This window comes from Diceros bicornis, chromosome 18, assembly GCF_020826845.1.
Source record: "Diceros bicornis minor isolate mBicDic1 chromosome 18, mDicBic1.mat.cur, whole genome shotgun sequence".
Classification (NCBI taxonomy): Eukaryota; Metazoa; Chordata; class Mammalia; order Perissodactyla; family Rhinocerotidae; genus Diceros; species Diceros bicornis.
The window spans coordinates 27,452,479-27,469,097 of NC_080757.1; the positions used below are offsets into that span (position 1 = coordinate 27,452,479).

The 16,619-nt window shown below is 34.2% G+C and overlaps 1 protein-coding gene across 1 annotated transcript in view; it reads right to left on the reverse strand.

Annotated features, from left to right (window-relative positions):
• Nucleotides 1-5,648: 5,648 nt before the first annotated feature.
• Nucleotides 5,649-16,619, reverse strand: part of BRIP1 (BRCA1 interacting helicase 1) — a 167,549-nt gene continuing 156,578 nt past the window's right edge. Inside the window, 4 exon segments of the mRNA XM_058560489.1 lie at nt 5,649-6,363; nt 6,366-6,896; nt 8,502-8,831; nt 14,065-14,147. Coding sequence (XP_058416472.1) covers nt 6,053-6,363; nt 6,366-6,896; nt 8,502-8,831; nt 14,065-14,147 — 1,255 coding nt within the window. The 3' untranslated portion in view covers nt 5,649-6,052.

Below are 16,619 nucleotides of genomic sequence, written 5' to 3' on the forward strand. Positions count from 1 at the left end.
CAAATGAAATAGGCATTTATGAGAGCCAAGTATCATATGATAAAGTCCTGATAGAAATAAATACATTATCAATAGAATGCTCCATTCAATTCATTTAGTCAGTAAATACAACGTTGGGAGTACAGAAGTAACAACAGACCAAAAAATATATATATATATCCCTGCCCTATGGATCTTACATAGAATGTTCTCAATAGAATTTAGAGATTTCAGTGTTCCTTTGACAACATTTTTTTTTTGTTATTTGCCATGTGCACACATTTTAAGATATGAAATAAAATGTAAAAAATGGAAAATAAATTTTAACAATATTTAAGTCCCACTAACAAAAGAATAACTACATAGAATTTTTTTAAAAAGAAGCTCAAAGTGCTTTTCAGCACATGGACCAAATTCTAACAGGTTTATTTGTCCTTTTCAAGGTGCAATATCAGGATACTGAGATAATTTTACTAGATTATTGTTTCAGTTTCCTAATAACTAATATTTGGACAGTGCTTCAGAATTTACAAAGCACTTTCACATATTGCATATCATCTCATTTAATCCTCACAATAATTTTCCTGGGTAGATATTGCTAACTTTTTTTCCCCCAGAAAATAAAGCTGAGGTTCAATGAGGTAAAATAATATGACAAAGGACACGCAGTAAGTAGCAGTGCCAAAACTCATTCCTTTGACCCAAAATTCTGTTACCTTTCTTCCTGCCTAATGTGAAAAAAGCTTTTATGCACTCTACTGCATTTGATATTCATAATGCTTGATCTATTTCTTAAGAAATTATTATTTATCTCCATTTTTAGACGAAAAAACAGAAGTTCAGAGAAGTTAAGTAATTTGTTCAAAATAAGTCAGTAGGTGGAATTGGAACATGTTTCCAAGTCTAATCGTAACAAAGTTCATGTATATTGCCAATCAACTTTAAAGACTGAAATACGGAAATATTAATACATCAATCTACTTTATTGTAATTTAGATTAGCCTATACTAAGGATGGCACAAAGTCATTTTTTATATTTCCTACCTCCTTCTGCTTTAGGTAATAATTCAGCTCCACAAGCAATACAATAAACTCCTGACTGGCGAGGCAGGTTACTTGGGCCCTTTTACAACAGATAAGATAAGAGAGATCAATGTTTGAAAAGATGGTTAATATTTAAATATGAATACCATAACACCAGTTTGAAAAAAAAGGGCAAATATACCAAGACAATACTTGATCCAAAATAATAACAATCAGTATTAATATCTTTAAATCTTTTCAACTATATATGACGCATACAAAAAAGATGATGGCATCTAACTTAGTTTACATAAATGATATGCCATTTGTACAATTTAGTACTTTGTAACAGCAAGAAGCCAAATGAGACATTTTAATATTGAGTTTTGTAAATTTTGATGTCAAATAATTTCATGTGAAATGATGAAACTTTTTGGAAAAGCATAGGAGAATCAAAATCATATAAACTGCTTTAAAAATGAAGATCAAGGGGCCGGCCCGGTGGCGCAAGCGGTTAAGTGCGCGCGCTCCGCTGCGGCGGCCCGGGGTTCGCTGGTTCGGATCCCGGGCGCGCACCGACCCACTGCTTGGTAAGCCATGCTGTGGCGGCGTCCCATATAAAGTGGAGGAAGATAGGCACCGATGTTAGCCCAGGGCCGTCTTCCTCAGCAAAAAAGGAGGAGGATTGGCGGATGTTAGCTCAGGGCTGATCTCCTCACAAAAAAAAAAAAAAAAAAAAAAAAAAAATGAAGATCAAGATAAAAAAATACAAATTTATTATAAACAGTACTAAAGGAGCCAGCCCAGTGGTGTAGTGGTTAAGTTCATGCACTCTGCTTTGGCAGCCCGGGGTTCATGGGTTTGGATCCCAGGCGCGGACCTACACACTGCTCATCAAGCCATGCTGTGGCAGTGTCCCACGTACAAGATAGAGGAAGATTGGCACAGATGTTAGCTCAGGGCCAATCCTTCTCATTAAAAAAAAAAAAAAAGAGTACTAAAAATATCTACCTTATTATGCCTTGTTAGCAAATATTCCTTTCAATCAGTATTTAACATTAGATATTCAAAGGTTAATCTCTGAGAATAGTAAGCTTCATATAGCTTTTGTTTTCTTTCCAATATATTGAAGCTTGTTTATTACAGAGTGGAATTTGGTATAAGATGGGTTGTTTTGGACTTTGTCCAAGAGTGTAGCTACTGAAAGCACTTCATTATAAGGTGGTTTCACCAATAGGTGATCCACTGGCTCAGATCCCATGGATATTATAACAAGGCTCCATTGTAGAGTACATGAAGCCAGGCAGCTAATGGCTCTATCAAATGAAACCTTAAGAAACAAAATTCTTTTTTTTTTTTTTTATTAGACGTGAAAATCATTTTAAGGCTAGAGAATCATAATCCTAGGTCATCTGTCTAAATTTCCATTTCCTGAAGTAATGTTCTTTATTCTATGTTTAATAGCTGCACAGATACTTTATGCTATGGTTTTAGCTTCCTTAGACATTCATTGTCTGATGCAGTCTTAAATTTATTTTTTATTATGAAAAAGTTCAGTATTAATATTGCCTTTCTATTTACAAAAGACTTACTGCATTTGTCTATGAAAATAGATAAGAAACTACCAAGAATTCATTAAGGTTAAAGTAAAATCTTGTCTAGCTCATTGATAAATCTGAGGTTAAAAAGGGCATGAACAAGAATAATTGGGTGGTAATCAAATATCAAAAATATGCCATCATTTAGAGATTAAATGACTACAATAACCAGTCTTTCAAGTGATTTTACAACTAGGCACTTTGATTTGATGAAGATTTATAAGCAATCCTGAAGAATTAAATGTTTTTGTGTGTGAGGAAGATCAGCCCTGTGCTAACATCTGCCAATCCTCCCCTTTTTTTTTGCTGAGGAAGACTGGCCCTGGACTAACATCCGTGCCCATCTTCCTCCACTTTATATGGGACGCTGCCACTGCATGCTTGCCAAGCGATGCGTTGGTGCGCACCCGGGATCGGAACCGGCGAACCCCGGGCTATCGCAGCAGAGCGCATGCGCTTAACCGCTTGTACCACAGGGCTGGCCCCTAGAATTAAATATTTTGAATGTGTTTTACTATGGGAAAATAACATGACAGTCATATTGCAGAAAAATACGAGAAAGACTTTTTAAAGAATTAATGTCTTGAATAGAAAGATCATAAAAATAAAAACAAAGCCTTGTGAACTTAGAAACAGTGAAAATTAAAAACCATGTAATAACTAAATGCATAGTAGTAGCATGGTAAGAGTTGTCATGAATTTCCAACATAATTATAATAAGTTTTAAATGATTCATCTAAATTTCACAAGTCAAGTTATGAAACATCTACTCTTTACATTGCACCTTTCTTCCATGAGTAAAGCTCTTTCTCCAACTGGTAGTTTTCCTGGTTTGTGGCCTGATGCTTTATACACTTTCAGCCCTTAAATAAATTCAGTATTACATAATTATTTCATATGTATTGAACAGGTAATACAAATTTTACCTGATAATTTCTATCTTATTTATATACCTTAAAAGCCTTAAAAAATAAGCTAGCCAAATAACTTTTCTTTCCTATTGTATAAAGATTCTTTATTGTTGGTTTATCTATCTATCTATCTATCACTATCATCATCATTAGGGAAGACCTCATATAAAGCAAGGATGTACTCCAGACATACGATTGATTTACTATTAATTAATTGAGAGCTTGCCATGTGCCAGATAACTGTTAAATGCTTTTTACATGTTTTAACTTATTTAACGCTCTAAAACATCTCTTTAAAAAGTATCTTATCACTAACGAAAATGTTCTACCACCTACTCTATTATAAAGGCTAACACTTTACTTCTTGCAATATTATCATGGTCAAAGTTGTGATCTGAGGGGACTATATACCTGTTTCAACAGTGATATCATTGTACAGAATTTTTGAAATACCTCTTAGAATTACTAAAAGCTTGTGGCACATCTCTACATACTTTCTCAGTAATGGATATTTTTAACCTCGGAGAGAATTAGATTTTGGAAAGAATAAATCAAATCTAGGGAAAGGAGATGGTATTTGAGATCAAGTTTGGATAACAACATTAAGGTATGACTAAAAAGAATGTGCTTGATTTTTCTCGTGTAGTTTACCAATTCTTCTAAAAGCAATTTTAAGGGTCCAAAAATCTTTTGATTGCAGCACTGTTAAAATAAATATCTTGCTTCCTAAGTTACCATGCACATATTCATACACTTATTCCCTAAAGGTAGATGAGCGTCATTTCACCTTTTCTACAAATGGTTTGCTCTATTTTAAGCATTTGGAACAAAAGAAATAAAAATCGATGCAGAGTAAAATATCAACATATATTTGTTTAAATTACAGATTTCTAAAGCTGAAAGGGATTTGCATGATTTTATAGTATTAAATTCTGTATTTCACAGATGAAACTAATTCTCCAAAAGGCATTATGATTACCAAACATGACTTAGCAAATTAGAGGCAGAGCCAGGAAGAGAGCCCAAGTCTCTGGTCTTCCACCTGGTATTCTTTCTACTACCCCACTACACTTATCTGTGGATTAAGAACTATACAATTATATAATACTAGGTGAGATCTAATATATCCCAACCTATAAATGAATTCTTTGGTAAATTATCAATTCAAATTTCTTTGAACTATGCTTAGAGTTGTAACAGCCAATGCCATAGAAACCAGCTGTATTCAATCTAGACACCATCAAAATAAAAGTAAACATATGCATATATAATAATTCAGGGCCAGCCCCGGTGGCCCGGTGGTTGAGTTTGGCGTGCTCCACTTTGGTGGCCTAGGTTCGGCTCCCGGGCACAGACCTACAGTACTCATCTGTCAGTGGCCATGCTGTGGCAGCAGCTCACATTTAAAACAGAGGAATACTGGCAACAGATCTTGGCTCAGGGTGAATCTTCCTCAGCAAAAAACAAAAAAAATGCATTTATCCAAATGAATATAAAAGACACTTGATTGCTGGGAATTTTGACTTCGAAAATAATAAACCACATCCACAAGTTGAACAGCTCATAAAATTTCAATTCAAATCACTCAAAAAAAACCTAAATGTCTACTGAAAAACAGATGTTTCTTAGAAAAAGATCAGTGAATGTATTTTTGAAATGTCAGAGGAAAGCATCTTTTATAACTATTTTTGATCAGAACTATAGCTTCATTCACAAAAACAAAAAGAGTCAAAATTTACAGAAAAGCTTACTGAGCTCTAAGGGAACATTTTTCAGCTACAGTTACGTTTGTGTTTATTTATCAAATTTATATATGAAGTTTTCTATCTTAATGGTTGCACAATTAAAGCCTTTATGCTACAACATGATACTTTTTTCCACAGTGATGATGAAGCTAAATAATTAGAATTGAAAATTTGGAGTCCTTCATTTTTATAACTTTACATAAATTTGTTTAAAACATGCTTGATTTGGTTTATCAAACAAAAAATGTAAGCAATTTTAATTAAAAATGCATGCAGTTTTCTTCCTTAATTCTTAATTACTTATAAGTAGGCAGTTTGATACAGGAATAAATTTTTCAAGAAAACTTTGATTTCTAAAAAAAACTCATACTGATTTGAGATAAAATCTATAATGAAACATGACGAGGTGTGACTAGATTAGATTGCTATTAATATTTATGTATCAGTATGAAAAGAAATAGATGAAGAGGACTACAAAATACAAATATTTATGTGAAATTTAAAGTGTCATAGGAAACTATATCTTTCAGATTGATTAATTTTAAATTGCATTTAACTAAGGAAGACTTGTTGGAGGAAACTATTTTGTATGAATCACTTTATCAAAACTCGAGAATAGTAAAACTTACACTTCTGAACAAAAGATAGACTTTTAAAGAACTCTAATGATAATGAATTAAAGTGAAAATATATCTCAAGAAAAAAACTATACCATTTACCCAATGTATAAATTATCATTTACAATAGAGTTTAATATAAGCATGATGGCATATTTTTATAGCTTGACAGTTAAGTATTACCTAACACCAGGGAATACACCTTTATTTTTAGAAGGCAACTGTTTAAAGTTCTTTATATCTGTTTCATGAGTTTTTCCCAGTTCCAACTCATTTATACGAGTTGTTTTTACATTACCACCAATGTCATCAATTTCTTTAATATGCATGTGTCTATTCAACTTTGTGCCTGTACAATCCTCAGCTTTCATTTCTCTGACTGAATCGACTCCTTTCATAGTTCTAATTTTAAAGAGATCTTTAGCTAAAATGCAATGTGAATTATTAGTCAATCTACTTTCTCTATCAGTTCCAACTAGTTCATTTTTTCTTCATTTATGTCTACGGAATCATAAAGTTCAGGTGTAAAATAGATAGATTCATCTTCTGCTTCTGTTTCAAAAGCTCTATTTGAAGTGGAAATTTCAGCTTCTTCACTTACTAGAGACAATTCAATGTCCGGATCCAGGGCTTCTTCACAGCAGAGCAGCTGTTTGGAACAATTTTTTTTAGGAAGAGTAGCATCAGTCTTTATTGATGGAAGGGTGGTTTCTGACTGAGGGCATGGTCCAAATGATGTGTTTACTGTCAGAGATGAGGACTCATACTTATCAGTGAGTGGCAAAACAGTTTTATATTGCTTTTCTGTTTTGAAAGTAGAAGAACTAGAGGCACAGTCCTCTGATGACCCAAACTTAGGTGTTACAGTCAGAATTTTACCAGTAAGATACCGTCCCAAAGAATTAAAGCTAGACCAGTTAACTCTCTTCGTTTGTTTGTTGAAGGTTGGACTTGTGGATCTGGAAATCGCAACTTTTTCTGTTTTCATTGCCTGGGCAGACTCTTCCAATAATACTGGATCATCTACGAATACAAAAATTTAAGAGTATTAACTTTATATTCCTAACTAACATAATAATTGTTATATTAAAATGATTTTTGTTGGAAATACTGAAATAACTATATAGGATACATAATTTAGAGCCCACAAACAGTAGTAGCACAACTTCCATCTTAGAATGTAAAGCACAAAATGTTAACTCTGAAACGAATCTTAGGTCTCCAGTGATTCTTAGCCCAAGTTATAATGCTGTCTGCTAAACTATCAAATTCCACACCAGGGACCTCAGGAGTGAACGAGAAAAGGAAGGGTGAAGAGGAAGAGGTCTGAGTAAAAGAGGGAATAGGCTATAAAAATTTGCTTTAAAATCCACTAACCAGTGACTGAGAAAAACTGACCTAGACTAATTCCCTTAGGGAAACTGACAACCACAAAGACTAAGGTATTTGCTTAAAGTTATAAACTGGTTAGTAATCAGACCTGAACTAGAACCTAGGTTTTCTGATTACCAGTGTAATGGCCATGAATTCACTATGACATTTATTTAGGATAGAAGTATATACTACAGGGCCGGCCCTGTGGCTTAGCGGTTAAGTGCACACGCTCCTCTGCTGGCGGCCCAGGTTCGGATCCCGGGTGCACACTGACGCACCGTTTTTCTGGCTATGCCGAGGCCGCGTCCCACATGCAGCAACTAGAAGGATGTGCAGCTATGCCATACAACTATCTACTGGGGCTCTGGGGGAAAAAATAAATAAATAAATAAAATTATAAAAAAAAAAAAAAAAAAGAAGTATATACTACAAAGTAAACATCTAAAAATTGATATATTATACTACTATCATATATTAATTAAAACAATTAAAATGATACCTAATGATACACACCACAGTGTGGCAAACTTTTTCTATAACAGACAAGACATAAGGCTCTATAGGTCATATCGTGTCTGCTGCAACTACTCAATTATGCTGTTCTAGTGAAATACATACAACTTACTCAACTCTGCTGTTGTGTACAACATGTAAATGAATGGGCGTGACTGTGTTCCATTAAACTTTATTTACAAAAGCAGACGGCAGGCTGATTTTGGTCCAGAGATAATAGTTTGCCAATCCCTGATATAGACCATTACATTCTAATATATTTTAAAATATTATTTTTTATCATTTAGAATAAATGACTCTCACTTCCCTAAACTAAGAGATTCATGTAAGAGAAGTATATATAAATTAGATCAATCTTTAATATAGCCTTTAGAAAAACATCTACCATTTGTATAGACTTTATTTGTCATCTTATTAGATATTTACAACCCAACGTGGAGGGATAGGTATGCAGATATTCCTTTTCCTATTAAGACTCAAAAAAATGAAGTGACTTGCTCATGGTCACAAATCTACGTAGTGGCAACACTTGTTAATGGAAAAACAGAAAATATGCTCAAGTCTCCTGACAAAAGTTTGTTCCCATTCCAAAACACAATACTATTTCATTATTTTATGATAACACCTTCTATTACAAACCAACATATCTAAGGAAATTAATCTATAACATAATAAATATCATTTCACTAAATAAAATGAAAGACTTCTCTATCAAATGTAAATGGGCAGAACTTTTCATACTTCTCTCATTTCTGGAGATGATGCCACTTGGTAGAGATGGACTTTTAGTTATCATTTCAGGACACTGTAGTTCTTGGACACACATTTTTGCTTTATCTTCCCTAGGATCTTCTGGTGATAGGTGGCTTGCTGCTTCTAATAAATAAGTTGAGCTATTGTCCTTCAAACAGACTACTTCAAGTGTAGACCCACTGTCCTGTATAGACTTTTTGTCCTCTTTGGATACAGCAATGACCTTTTGGTGCGTTTTGGAAAATTCAGTCAAGGACTCCAGTGCACTTTCAAAGGTTGAATGGTGCTGAATCTGCTGCCGTACCCATTTAGAAAGTCCTAAGGAAAAAAGTAAACCCAGAGAAGAAACTTTGGTTATTTAGTTATTAAGATACTATGGATTACAAAAAAAACTCAGATAATTTTTATAATGAAGCAATCTACTTTGAATTTAGAGTATAGGTATACCTCAGAGTTAATGTGGGTTTGGTTCCAGACCATGGCAATAAAGCGAATACTGCAATAAAGCAAGTCACACAAATTTTTTGGTTTTCCAGTGCATATAAAAGTTATGCTTACACTATACTAGAGAGCCTTAAGTGTGCAATAGCATTATGTCTAAAAAACAATGTACATACCTTAGTTAAAAAACACTTTATTACTAAAAAATGCTAACCACAAGGGCCAGCCTGGTGGCATAGTGGTTAAGTTCACGTGCTCTGCTTCGGTGGCCCAGGGTTTGCAGGTTTGGATCCCAGGTGCAGACCTACATACTGCTCATCAAGCCATGCTGTGGCCGCATCCCATACACAAAATAGAGGAAGATTGGCACAGATGTTAGCTCAGGGCCAATCTTCCTCAAGCAAAAAGAGGAAGATAGGGAACAGATGTTAGCTCAGGGCCAATCTTCCTCTCTAAAAAAAAAAAAAAAACAAGCTAACCATCATCTGAGCCTTCAATGAAGCAATCTTTTTGCTGGTGGAGGGTCTTGCCTCAATGTTGACGGCTGCTGACTCATCAGGGTGGTGGTTGCTGAAAGTTGGGATAGCTGTGGCAACTTCTTAAAATAAGACAACAATGAAGTTTGCTGCATCTATTGACTCTTCCTTTCACGAATGATTCCTCTGTAGCATGTGATGCTGTTTGATAGCATTTTACACACAGTAGAACTTCTTTCAAAATTGGAGTCAATCCTCTCAAACCCTGGTGCTACTTTATCAACTAAGTTTATGTAATAATCTAAATCTTTTGTTGTCGTTTCAACAATCTTCACAATACCTTTACCAGGAGTAGATTCTATCTCAAGAAACTACTTTCTTTGCTCATCCATAAGAAGCAACTCCTCATCTGTTAAAGTTTTATCATGAGATTGCAGCAATTCAGTCAAATCATCAGGCTCCAATTCTTTTTTTTTTTTTTTGAGGAAGATTGGCCCTGAGCTAACATCTGTTGTCAATCTTCCTCCTTTTTTCCTTTTTTTTCCTCCTCTAAGCCCCAGTAGATAGTTGTATGTCATAGTTCTAGCTGCTGTATGTGGGACGTAGCCTCAGCTTGGCTTGATGAGTGGTAAGTGGGTCTGCGCCCAGGATCTGAACCGGCAAACCCTGGGCCGCCAAAGTGGAGTGCGCGAACTTAACGGCTATGCCACCAGGCTGGCCCCTCCACATCAGATTCTAGTTCTCTGGCTATTTCCACCACATCTGCAGTTACTTCCTCTACTGAAGTCTTGAACCCTTCAAAGTCATCCATGAGAGGTGGAATCAACTTCTTCCAAACTGCCGTTAATGTTGATATTTTCACCTATTCCCATGAATCACAAATGTTTTTAATGGCATCTAGAATGGTGAATCCTTTCCAAAAGGTTTTCAATTTACTTTGCCCAGATCCATCAGAGGAATCACTATCTATGGCAGCTATAGCTTTACAAAATGTATTTCTTAAATAATAAGACTTGAAAGTCAAAATTACTCCTTGATCCATGGGCTGCAGAATGGATGTTGTGTTAGCAGGCAAAAAAACAACATTAATCTCGTACATCTCCATCAGAACTCTTGGGTGACCAGGTGCATTGTAAATGGGCAGTAGTATTTTGAAAGGAATCTTTTTTCTGAGCAGTAAGTCTCAACAGCGGGCCTAAAATATTCAGTAAACCATGCTGTAAACAGAAGTGCTGTCATTCGGGCTTTGTTGTTCCATTTACAGAGCACAGGCAGAGTAGATTTAGCATAGTTCGTAAGGGCCCTAGGATTTCTGGAATGGTAAATAAGCATTGGCTTCAACTTAAAGTCACCAGCTGCATAAGCCCCTAACAAGAGAGTTAGCCTCTCCTTTGAAGCTTTGAAGCCAGGCATTGACTTCTCTCTAGCTATGAAAGTCCTAGACGGTATTTTCTTCCAATATAAGGCTATTTTGTCTACATCAAAAATCTGTTGTTTAGTGTAGCCACCTTCATTAATTATCTTAGCTAGACTACCTGGATAACTTACTGCAGCTTCTACATCAGCACTTGCTGCTTCACCTTGCACTTTTACGTTATAGAGATGGCTTCTTTCTTTAAGCCTCATGACCCAACCTCTGTTAGCTTCAAACTTTTCTTCTGCAGCTTCCTCACCTCTCTCAGCCTTCACAGAATTGAAGAGAGTTAGGGCCTTGCTGTGGATTAGGCTTTGGCTTAAGGGAACGTTGTGGCTGGTTTGATCTTCTATTCAGACCACTAAAACCTTCTCCATCTCAGCAATGAGGTGGTTTCACTTTCTTATCATTGATGTGTTCACTGGAGTAGCACTTTTAATTTCCCTCAAGAACTTTTCCTTTGCATTCACAACTTGGCTAACTGTTTGGTACAAGAGGCCTACATTTTGGCCTGTCTCACATGCCTCCCTCACTAGGCTTAATCATTTCCAGCTTTTGATTTAAAGTGAGAGACATGTGACTCTTCCTTTCACTTGAACACTTAGAGCCATTGTAGGGTTATTAACAGGCCTATTGTTTCAATATTGTTGTGTGTCTCAGGGAATAGGGAGGCCCGAGAAGAGGGAGAGATGAGGGAATGGCTGGTCAGTGGAGCAGTCAGAACACACACAACATTTATCCATTAAGTTCACCATCTTACATGGGTGTGGTTCTTGGCACTCTAAAACAATTACAATAACATCAAAGATCACTGATCACAGATCACCATAACAAATATAGTAATAATGAAAAAGTTTGAAATATTGAGAGAATTACCAAAATGTGAAACTGAGCAAATGCTGTTAGTAAAATGGCACCAATAGACTTGCTTGACACATGGTTGCCACAAACCTTCAATTTGAAAAAAATGCAGTATCTGTGAAGTGTAATAAAGTGAAGCACAATAAAATGAGGTATGCCTGTATATAGAATGGTTTTCAATATGTTTCCTGTCTTTTTGCCTTCATATGTACAGTATGCTCATGTATCAGTAACATTTCTCTTTATATGCAGTGATTGTCAACTGGAGGGAGGAAAGAGGCAGTGGGAGTAGAGTGGGGAAGGGGAAATGTATTATTCGCCAGTTTAGAGTAATTGAGGAATAAGACCAATTTAATTTCATCATGATTCCCCATAAAATTGCCTACCTTTTAATTGCAGGGAAACTAGAAGTTGTAAGCAACACAATCTTCCATTCTAACTTTCAAAATTTGACTCCTTTTGCAAAAATAAATTCAAGATTCCAGTCTCATAGGTTTCTTTTTTCCCCTTCTCCCTCAATTCCAAATATATCTTGAACTATTCTGGGTATGAAAGGAATAACACTGTTTTATGGGCAAATCATGTCCTATCTGAATATTTATTATATAATTATTTTTTAATATACAAATAATCAAGTTGTAAGGGATAAGATTTGACCTGTGACATGTGAAAACTGCATAAAAACGAATCATATTAAGAATATAAGGTGTTTTGTAGTATGACTCACTTCAGAATGAAATTCAAAATCAGATATTTGGACTTTTAGAAAATAACTATTCTCTACTGATGTTACTAAAACTATCATCATCTTCAAACTATAGTTTAAAAAGTCACTATAGTATTTTAAGTTCAGAGAAAGATAAGATAGGGCTTCAAGCAACTTGAACTACTATACTTTCATTTCAAATACGTTCCTTTAGTTAGTTTTTTTTAAATGGAATTTTTCTATTAATCTATATTTATGCAAATTGAATTTAAACAAAAATTAGTCATCAAAAAGAATGTGTATGCTGTGCTATTATTGCCTAAAGATTTCACACTTTATGAGTCTCAGAAAAAATAAAAACCATACAGAAATAATGAAAAATATTTAATTCAAAGACTCTCTCAACAAATCTGGACTATGAGGTAAGAATTTAAGTTCTAGATTTTAAAATAAGAAAAAAATTTTAATTAAGCATTTTCTTTAAAGTTCTTTATTTTTGTTTGCTTAGGGAAAATAATTATATCAAATAAACATATGAAATTTTCCAAAATTGAAAAATTTTAGTATTACAGTTACCTCTTTCATTTTGACCTTGTTGTAATCAAAGAAAGCCTTTTCAGCGTAAAATGTCAATTTGCTTTTGAAAACTTGAAAGAATCTGAGCTCCACCTGCTGACTAAACATAAGCACTTAACATTTTGCTTTTAGTTATGTCTTGACCTAAGCACAATGGCTTGCTTTACATGGAAAGGGAAGAAAAGGCTAATAAAGCAGCATTTGTGCTTTAATCCAGATGGATACATTTTAATATCAAACCAAATATAATAACTAGGCTCTGAAATGGAAAAAGTAGAATCCATACCCATACACAGCTAATCTGAAACAAATTTAAAATTTAGCATCTCTTCATTATAGTATGGTATGAACTTTTGAGTTTATACTTTATTAAGACAAATAATTTAATAAAGAACTTAAAAACTTTAGTAAAAAGATAATAATAAAGATGCAAGTATTTCCAACAGTTCTTTAATAACAGATGGATTCCTAGATTCCCAGTATTGACTCTAAGGGGACTGTGTTACTGCTAGATAAAAACTACATGCACATAATATTTGTTCATTTGAGTAGGGGAAAAATGACCATCTAGTTGCTCTTGTGGCATGCAATGAATGGTGCTTTTTTTTTCCTTTTAGAAAATAATAGCTCTAATATGAACTCTGTAACAACTGAAGCATTTCTAGTTACAAACAAACACAACAAACCCCAACATAATCCAGAATGAAATAATAAAGAATCTTAAGCACCCAAAGGAGATGTGCTTGTGTGCTTGAATGTAAAAACTTAATATTTCTTGGAAAATTCATTTCTGCGGAACAGATTTTTCCCTGACAATTGTAAATAAATTATTACTACGTTACTGAATCAAATCTGACATTCTAGGAAACTGAAGTATCCTAATTGATTAATACTATGTTGGTGTTAACCAGATTCTCCTCTATAAAGATATTTTTGTAAACACATAAGCATTAAAAGGCTAGATGTTTGATCTAATAATTCAAATTCTCTGTCCAATTCTTTGTCTTTAAAAACAGGGGTCTTTAAATACCAAACATTGTTACTAATTCTTACACAAAGCCCAGATGAGAATCTTACCAGATATATATCTACTTGGGTTACTCCTGAAGCGATCATCCACTAGAATAAGAGCTCCCCAATCATTTTTGTGTCGAATACACCTATTAAAAAAATAGGGAGAAAATCAAATAAATATAACTTTGAAAATATAAGCCAAATTTCTAGTGGGACAGACAGAAGATTGAAAAAAACCAACGTGTCAATTATATATTCTTTTAATCAAAGCTGTTTTTATGAGCAGGGTTATAGAAACTATTCAATACAATGTACCAAAGTAAGTGTATAAAAAAAAATCCCCTACTTTTGCCAACTACTGATAACTAATACCCAAAAATGTTACATGTATTCTATTTTGAAAGTCAAGAAAATTATAGAAAATTTTTCCAAAACATTCCTTAGCCACACAGACTATTTTTTACGTTAAGCATTATATTAGTTGTACATTTTATATAGATGATCTTCTAGTTTAATGATTTTTTATCATGAATGAATGTTTAATTTTGGAAAAAAAATTTTTTTTGCACCAATTGATATGATCACGTAGTTTTTCTTCTGTAGACTGTTAATATGGTGGATTACACTAATAAAATTCTTTTTATAGTTTGTTGGATTCGATTTGTTAAAAATTACTTTAAAAATTATTATTTAAAAAAATTAAGTGTACAATTCCATGGTTTTTAGTATATTTACAAGGTTGTGCAAACTGCACCACTATCTATTACAGAACATTTTTATCTCACCAAAAAGAAACCCAGTGCCCATTAGTCACTCCCAGTTACCCAACTATTCCCCCTAATCCCTGGAAACCACTAATCTACTTTCTGTCTCCATAGATTTGCCTATTTGGACATTTCATATAACTGGAATACAGTATAGGGCATACAGTATATGGCATTTTGTGTCTGGCTTCTTTCACTCAGCATGATGTTTTCAAGGTTACTTGTATCATGTATCAGTACTTCGTTTCTTTTCTCGGCTGAATAATGTTCCATTGTATGGATATAGCACATTTTGTTTATCCATTCATAAGTTAATGGGCATTTGGGTTGTTTCTATCTTTTGACTATTATGAATAACCCTGCTATGAACCTTTGTGTACAAGTTTTTGTATAAACACATATCTTTTATTCTACTGGTATATACCTAAGATTGGAATTGCTGGATTGTATGGTAACTCTTATGTTTAACTTTTTGAGGAACTGTCACATTTTTTTCCAAAGCAGTCACAAAATTTTACATTCCCACCAGCCAGGTATGAGATTTCCAATTTCTCCATATCCTCATCAACACTTGTTATTGTCCACTTTTTTCATTATATGTACCCTAGGAAGTGTGAAGTGGTATTTCACTGTGGTTTTGATTTGCATTTCCCTAATGACTAATAATGTTGAGCATCTTTTCATGTGCATACTGGCCACTTGTGTATCTTTTTTTGAGAAACGTCTATTCAAATTATTGGCCCATTTTTAAGTTGTATTATTTCTTTTTATTGTTGAATTATAAGAGTTCTTTACATATTCCGGATACCAGACTCTTATCAGATACATGATTTGCAAATATTTTCTCCCATGTGTGAGTTTTTTCCCATTTCTTAATAATGTCCTTTGATGAACAAAAGTTTTGCCTTTGACAAAGTTCAATTTATCTAATTTTTTTAGTTGCTTGTGCTTCTGATGTCCGATCTAAGAAACAACTGCTTAATCCAAGGTCAAGAAGATTTACACCTTAGTAGTCTTTGATCTATTTTGAGTTAACTTTTATATACAGTGTGAGATAAGGGGTCTAACTTCATTCTTTTGCATGCAATACCCAGTTATCCCAGTACCATCTGTTAAAAAGACTGTTCTTTCCCCAATGAATTGTCTAGGAACTTATGTCAACAATCAATTCACTGTAAGTGTATGGGTTTGTTTCTGGACACCCAATTCTACCCCTTGTACTATATGTCTGTATTATGCCAGTACAACACAGTTTTGATTATTGCAGCTTTGCAGTAAGTTTGAAATTGAGAATTGTCAGTTTTCTAATTTTGTTCTTCAAGATTTTTGTGGCTATTCTGAGTCTCTTCCAGTTTCCATATGAATTTTAGGATCAGATTCTCAATTTCTGCAAGAAATCCAGCTGGAGTTTTGGTTGGGATTGCACTGAATCTGTAGATCAATTTGGGGAAGTGTTGCTATCTTAACAATGATAAGTCTTCTAATTTATCATCATAGAATTCTTTCATTTATTTATAAATTTCTTTCAACGTTTTGCAACTTTCAGTTTACAAGCCTTGCATTTCTTTTATTAAAGTTACTCCTAAGTATCTTATTCTTTTTTGATGCTATTGCAAATGGAATTCTTAATTTCATTTTTGGATTGTTCATTCCTAGGGCACACTTTGCCCATGTGCCTATTCTCTTTGCTGATTTTGCTTAGTATCCTTTCATTGTAATCAAGTCTAGGTGTGCATATAACCAAATGCTGAGTCTACCACTGCTCCTAGTAAATTACTAAACCTGAGCGTGGTCTTGGAGATCCTCAAGACAATGCCTATCACCACAGATTTAAAATTATTGCTTTATGCAGTT